This window comes from Pteropus alecto, unplaced genomic scaffold (genome assembly GCF_000325575.1).
Source record: "Pteropus alecto unplaced genomic scaffold, ASM32557v1 scaffold43, whole genome shotgun sequence".
Classification (NCBI taxonomy): domain Eukaryota; kingdom Metazoa; phylum Chordata; class Mammalia; order Chiroptera; family Pteropodidae; genus Pteropus; species Pteropus alecto.
The window spans coordinates 5454129-5461402 of record NW_006435764.1 but is presented as its reverse complement, the minus strand read 5'-3'; the positions used below and the strand labels follow the sequence as shown (position 1 = coordinate 5461402).

The window sequence follows — 7274 nt, the reverse complement described above, 5'->3', positions numbered from 1 at the left end:
AACTCGGAGTTGTCGACAGATGCCAGGTCCGAGAACACAGCTGGGTCAGTGTTATTGCCGAGCAGAGACCCCAGGTCTTCATCAGCATCAAACTGCAGCTGCAGCAGGGCCTCCGACAGTGTTCCTTCCCCAGCCTGGGTGGGCTTGGGAGCAGGCGGGGCCACAGCCTGACCAAGGCCTGAGGCTAGAACTGGGACAGGGGTTGAGGCCTGAGGCAGAGCTGATGCCATGGCTGGGGCAGGGGCTGGCACGTGGGCCAGGACTGGGGCAGGGACTGGCGCCAAGGCTGGGGTCTGGCTTGGCATCTGCCCAGAGGAAAAGACCACAGGGGCAAACTCCTCAAAGTTGATGGTGCTGAGGGATGGCGTAAAGGGATAGGACTGGGGAGCTGGAGGAGAGAGACAGAGAGGCAGGAGTCAGAGAAAGGCACAGAGACCTGGCCGTCCTCTGCACCCCAGTCCCTGTCAGTAGAGCTTAGGATCAATCTTTTCCTATGGAGTCCAGCATCTGCCTTTTATCCAATCTGGCCAGCCTGTAGGATCCAGTTCTAGACTCACCTGTCTGCTCTGGCTCAGAAAGCTCTCCCAGCCTTTGGGAGAAATGGATGCTTTCAGAGATCAGCTGGTAAAACCCCAACTTATGGCTGAAAAACCAAGCCCCAGGAGGACACGGGTCCAAGGAGCACCTTGTGAGTGTGACCTGAAGCAGGGCCCCTCATCACTCTTTTTTGAGCCACACACTAGCACAGACATTTTGCTACTTTAGAGGTGATTCTTTTGTTTCCCTAATTCAACTGAGAGCTGAGGGCAGAGACTGTGCTTTTTAACTCTATATCCCCAAGTACCCGACGCGGAGATGGGGAGTAACCGGAACAGTGGTTCTCAGACTTCGGACTTCCTGGGCCACACTTGCAAAGTTTCTGACTCCACAGGTCTGTAATGGGGCCCAGGAATCTGCATCTTTACCGCTCCCCAGGTGGCTCTAGCATAGGTAATTAGGCCTCGTGGCCTGAGAAACACGAGCCCAACAGAGAGCAGACTTCAGATACCTGCTGGTGAGGCTGACTGCTTGTCTCCCTCCCAGAAGGAGTACAGACCACAGGCTGGACAGATTTGAGCCTGTAGTGGGACAACAGAAAATCCTTACCTGGCTTGGGGACGGAAGTGGAGTTGCGGGAAGGCACAGCAATGCGCCGGGGTGGAGGCCGGGGGTCAGTGGGTCCTGTGGGATGAGGCTGGGTCAGTTCTCGGTCCCCAGGGTCTCCCCTCCCCTGCCCACTGCCTTCTCTAATTCTCCCCACTGCCCATCTCACCATTGAAAGGACTCTTTTTCATGATGCTCTTGAAGGTCTCATATGTCCTTTTACGTTTCTCCTCAATCCGGTGACGGTCGTCTGGGAAAGTAAAAGAGAGAAGTGGGTCTTGCTCTCCTCAGCTGGACCCCCAAGATCTCAAAGGACCCTTAGGAGAAATGCTTTCCCGAGACTATCTCTCCAAACCTTCCCAACCAATAAGAGCTGCGTGACATCCGACAATTCTAAGAATCCCGCAGCTTTCTGAGACCTCCGTTGGCTGGATCTGCCCCTCAGAAGGCCACATGAGTGCCTCCAAGTAAATGGGCCATGCTTTGGGGGGACGGGGAGGGGCGGGATCCTCATGGGGCCCTAGTCACCAGCTTATTCTCTTACTTGCGCTGCTCACGTCCTGGCTCATCTCCAGAGGCTCAGTCTAGGCCTGGCCACGATCTCTTTGCACTCTGGAGCAGTCAAGGCACGACAAGCTTGCTTAAGACTTCCACAGAGGCACTTATTCTTACCTCTGATGGTTTGATAGTTATCTGAAGCTTCCAGAACCGTCTTTCTAACTACCACAGCATGTGGGGAACTCCAAAGTGCTCGACACCATTAGTCCAAAGCCAGCCTTGTCATTGCTCCTTAAAAACTTCATTCTTTCTCCTCCTGTGTTGCCTTACCACCCGTCTTCCCTGTCACCAAAGTTAAATCATCCTCAACATCTGCCCCTCACTAATTCACTAACCATTCGCCAACTCAACGCATATTTACCAAGCACCTACTCTATGCCAGGCTCCCTCCTAACCACTGGGATACAGCCGTGAGTAAGCAGACAAGGTTCAGAGTTGGGGGTTACAGAGAGGCAGGGACACAATCATATTTTTAGCACTCCCTCAGTGATAAAAACACTGAGGGAGAGACACGGGATGATACAACAGTACTGGAAGTGTGGGCGGGGAGGGGCTGGGTTTGGTGTGTGTCAGACACACACAGGCCCGTGGGGCTGAAGGGTAATGGAGGACGGTGGTAGAGGAGATCGTCTCTCTCTGCCATTCCCTCCGTGAGGTTCACACCACGTCTTCTCTTCCCGGTCCACTGTGACATCTTCTAGTATGACCTCCCTCTAATCTCTCCCCCTGAGGTCCTTTACTCACAGCCACCAGAGTGAGCTTCCAGATCTGCTCCTGTCACTCCCGTGTTTATAAACCATTGGTGGCTGCCCACTGCCTCCCAGAGGAAAGCCCTAAGTCTCACATTCAAGGCCCGCCTGCCTGGGCTGCTCACGGCCCCATGGCACCTCACACCATGAAGCTGCCCCCAAACACGCCATGTTCTCTCCAACAGCCCTCAACTGCCGAGCGCTGGTCCACCTGCCGGGGGAACCTGCTTCTCTGTCCTTCTCCAACTTAAATTTGACCTCCTCTGTGCAGCCACCTCCAGCTCCCAGGGCACTCTGCACACACCTCCCTCCCTGTTGCGTTACTCTGTGACTTAAGGAACTGTTTTGCGTATATGTCTTTCTCACCTGACTCAGCTTCTGAAGGGCAGGAAACACATCTTATTCATCTTTATATTCACAATACTTGGCACAGGCCCTGGCACCAAGTGGACACTCAATAATTACTTGTGGGATAAACTGGTGTCTGTTTCAGGAGCTGCTTTCCAAACCCTATTAGACTGCCCCTAGGGTAGAAAACACCCTCAGGCTAGACGACCAGCTTTGGACAGAGGATCATTCTAGCTGTTCCTACTGTGGTCAGATGCCCGGAGGCCCTGACCCAACCATAGCTGTGCGCAAGGCATAGCAACAGGACCCTGGGGCCAGAGAGCCTGAGTTCAAATGCTAACTCTGTGACTCACTATCTACGTGACCTCAGGCAAATTAGATACTATCCCCTACCTCCAGAAGCCTGAGAATAAAATCAGGTAATTTACTGATATGCTTGAAATAGAGACAAGTGTGTAATAAGAGCTTCTTAAGTCTTGGGTATTGTTGTTATTAAGCGAGGCAAGAAATCTGATTACTGTCTAATCCCTGCCCGGCTCCTGACCCTCAACTACAGCTCCAGATGTCCAGCCCTGGCCTCGCTCTCCTTGGCTGGAGTTCCCCTCCCCAGCCATGTACCTGTGTCTGGCAAGTACTGGAATTCCATGGGCTCGCTGAGCTCCCGATCTGAAGGCCGCCGCAGCTGCATGGAGACACGCACGGGGGCCTGCAAGCTGGGGTCGGCATACGGAGGGGTCCGGAACACAATAGCCACTTGTCGATGGACATCGGCTTGCGAAAAGGAGCCTCGGGCCTCCCAGCCCGGTCCAGTGAAGTACACCTCAATGTCCTCTGTGAGAGATGGGGCGGCAGTGTGGGCCAGCTTGCTTGACTCACCCACAGCGCCCCCCGCTGATACTTGTCTCCTGAGATGCATCACTCTGCTCCCTCCAAGGTGTGTGTGGTGTTTAAAGCCAGTTAGTTCCCTGACACTTGCCATCTCTGTTCAGCCTTGCCCCTCACCTCCTGCTCCAGAGTCCCACCCTGCTTCTGGGCATGTACCTTTCTGCACCTTGTCACACAGCAGGAAAATCTCATCCCCACCGAGGCAGCTCCCGGAGTTGCGGTTCACTCGGCAGATCTTGAGCTCTGCTGTGTTGGGGGCGCCTGAGGGTGTGGGAACAAAGGAGGAAGCCCTGAACCACCAGAGGTCCCCGGGACTGGTCTGCAGGAGATGCGGCACCACGATCCACTGCACAGTCAAGGCTGTCCAGGGCTTGCTGACCGCACCTCCACAGCCAAGTTTCGACCATTCCCATTGGCTCCTCGCCCCAGCCAATTCAGCAACTATTTATCTACTAGACCTCCTATGTGCCCGACGCTGTTCTAGGCACAGAGAATCAACAACCTACAAAACCCAAACATCTCTGCCTTCATGGAGCGTACAGCTACTGGGAACCAGTCTGATCACACACTTCCTTTCTCTACCTGAGCCAGCAGCCTTCGAGGCCCAGTTTATTATACCAAAAGCACCTTGGCACCTCCAGACCCCTGGTTCATCCTGGTTTCCTGTCCTTAGGGCTCTGGAGCTCTTTTATTTTTCATGCATCCTGTTGGTTACTTAATTAAAGATTGCAGTTAATCAATGTCCGCCCAATTCATCTGTGAACTTCCTGTGAGCTTTCATCATTGAATTACTGCTCTCTAACTGTCTGTTCCCGGGACTCCATTTCCTGGAGTCATTAGTACAGTCCTGATCACTTCGTCCTCTCATCTCATACTGGAAATGCCTCTCTCCCATCTGACTCCCCATCAGCCTGGAGGCGACACCACAGGCGCAGCTCTGGGTCTTTCCCTGTCTCTCAGGCCAGCAGAGCCGGACACAGAAGAGATGCCGAATACACGAGATGACCAAACGAAGCCAGAGGGCCTCTCACAGGCCACGCCCATCGTGGCCCCCTCTCCTCACAGGCCCACCCTCTCCCTTTCCTGCACTCCGTGGCCACTCACGGTTGTCAAAGATGGGATGAGAGAGGACAGGTGACAGGCGGAGGGGCCTGCCTGACGGGTCCCGCACTGTCACCTGGAAGCAGAGCCGAACAGCATTCAAGTCGTAGTCCCCACGCTGCTCTTCTATGGGAACTGCCAGAAAAACAGATGGTTAGGAGAGCCAGGCAGGGCAATGAGCTGGAAGGGCAGTGTGAGGGTATGTGAAACAGCAGGAGTCCTAGAGGAGGAGGAAGAGAATGTTCTAGACCCATCACTGACCTGTGTGCCCCTGGATGTCATGTCCCTCTCTGGGTCTGTTTCCCCAACGGTAAAATGGGAATGTGTACTGAATGGGCAGCAAGATTCCATCTGTACTGTGAGTCTTGGCCATTGAGGGAGAGATGCAGGGAAGGTGGCCTCGGAAAGGTGACAGAGGGTGGGGGTGCTCCAGGCAAGCCCAGGCCTTCGTCCCCTCAGCCCTCACCTTGGAAGGGGTTGTTGTTGGTCTGGATGCGCTGATTGATGGCCTGTTCCAGGTCCCGCTTCTTCACACACTGGATCCCCAGGTTCTGGAAGCTGAGTCCCCCCGCCAGGCATCAGTCGTACTTTCCCCAGCAGAGTGTGGGCCCCCCTGCCTTGCCCAGCCAGCCCCTTCCTCCCCGACCCCCTTGCCAGACCATCAACCCCCAGAATGGCTTCCCACTGTGCTGCAATGAAACCCACTCTTTACTCTAGTTGACAGGTCCCTGTGCCCTGTGATCTGCCCCTGGCCAAGCCCCTGTCGGCTCTCCACCCTTAGCCACAGGGGCTTCTTTCTGTTCTCCAAACAAACCAAATTCTCACTTCAAGGCATTTCCACTTGTTTATTCTGCTTGGAATGTTCTCTCCTGCTTATCTGCTTTCTCATCATTCAAGTTTTACCCAAGCTAGGCCTTCCCGGATTGCCCAATTCAAAGTAATGAGACCAGCTCCGGCTTCCCCCCAGCCCAGGCTAGATTTCCGACCTTATTGTTTTCTTTTCATCATTGAAGTTATTACTCTCAAATGGTATCTTGTTTATTTCTTTATATGTTTATTTACAGCCTGTTTCTGTCAACTGGTACGTAAGCTCCAGGGGAGACTGTCGGTTCAGTGGTTTTCTTTCTCATTACAAGAGCTGTGACAATGAGGGACGTGCCCTTCCAGCCACAGGGGTTAGGGCCTCAGAGGTAATTAGAAACCCGTCCTCCCTTGGAGTTCATCTCTACTTAAGTACACGCACAGATAATTTTAAGACACAGGTGGGGACAGAGCAAGCAGTGAGGAATTCTGCCGTGTCCAGAAAGAAGTAACACTGTAACAGGGACACAACTGCCCCGCCTCCTGTCCTCCCACCTCACTGCCCATGCCCTACCCGCCTATAGGGAGCTCACCTGTGGATGCAGCGGTCCGGGCAGAGCTCAGCCTCATAGAAGCCATCCCGGCAGTCTTTCCCCACCAGCTCATGGGGGTGCGGCCGGTGAGGGGGGTCCTTGGTGACCAAGGAGATGCGAACTGTCCCTGGTCCCGTGTAGCCATTGATCTGTCCAAAGTACAGAGAGCACCCTAGAGGCTCAGGAATCCCAGACTTAACTCCCAGACACAGACGGCCAGACACAGCTGGAGAGAAGCCTGCTGGGGGTTCCACATTCCCTCCCCGCAGACTCTGCCCGCAAGCGGGAAGTGCTGACCTTGATGGTGGGGTGGGTCTTGGTGGTGTCCGTGCTCCTCTCGCCGGGGATACTGCCTGCTGAGCGACCCTCGCACTTGTAGCGGAAGCGCATGCCCCGCTGCTTGGGCTGCTCGATGATTTCCACATAGGGGCCGGAGGCCGGGGCTGGTTCTGCGGGAGACCCGGGCCAGCCCGCGTCAGGCAGCTGCCCCCACTGCCCCTAACCCTGGGGAGCTGGTCCCGAACCGCTGAGGAAGGATGGTCCACTTACCAGAGGGGAAGATGAGGGGGAACAGGTCTGAAATAGGAGGGAGACAAGGGTCAGCACAAGCCCACTTCCCGTCCTCACCCGGGAGAGCCTCCCAGGGAAACTGAGTCAGGGCCTGCTCTCTGGAGCCTGCACTGAAACTGAGGGGTAGGAGTAAAGCAGCCAGAAACACCTGTTTCCTAAGAGAACACTGGGCATGGCGCGCTCTCTTTACTGGAGGAAACTGAGTCAGGGCCTTTTCTACTTTCCTAAAGAAAACTAAGGGACGACACTGCCCGCCCGGGATCCTGAGAGAACACTGAATCTGATTTTCTCCCCTAAAAAGGAAACAGTCAGAACTGTCCCCATGGGCGCCGGGGAGGAGGTGGAGGGGGGAACTGAGTCGGAGTTCACCCTCCCCGCCCACCCAAGGAGGATACTGAGTCAAAGCCCCCTCCACCCAGGGGGGAAATTGAGTCAGACCCCTCAACGCCTGCCCCGCCCCGCACCACCATCCGGCCGGCCGCTCCCTGCGCAGCGCCCATCGGCGCAGGAAGGGACGGAAGGCGGC

General features: G+C 55.1%; 1 protein-coding gene across 1 annotated transcript in view; it reads right to left on the bottom strand.

Moving 5' to 3' along the window:
• The window catches only part of RELA (RELA proto-oncogene, NF-kB subunit), a gene marked incomplete at its 5' end in the record, with an annotated part of 8297 nt that extends 1023 nt beyond the window's left edge, over positions 1–7274 (bottom strand). Inside the window, 10 exons of the mRNA XM_025046299.1 lie at positions 1–388; positions 1147–1221; positions 1313–1393; positions 3417–3629; positions 3840–3944; positions 4788–4919; positions 5251–5342; positions 6179–6327; positions 6476–6627; positions 6728–7274. The exon at positions 1–388 is cut by the window's left edge and continues 1023 nt beyond it. Of these exons, the coding sequence (XP_024902067.1) occupies positions 1–388; positions 1147–1221; positions 1313–1393; positions 3417–3629; positions 3840–3944; positions 4788–4919; positions 5251–5342; positions 6179–6327; positions 6476–6627; positions 6728–7274 (1934 nt within the window). The remainder of the gene's footprint in view (positions 389–1146; positions 1222–1312; positions 1394–3416; positions 3630–3839; positions 3945–4787; positions 4920–5250; positions 5343–6178; positions 6328–6475; positions 6628–6727) is intronic.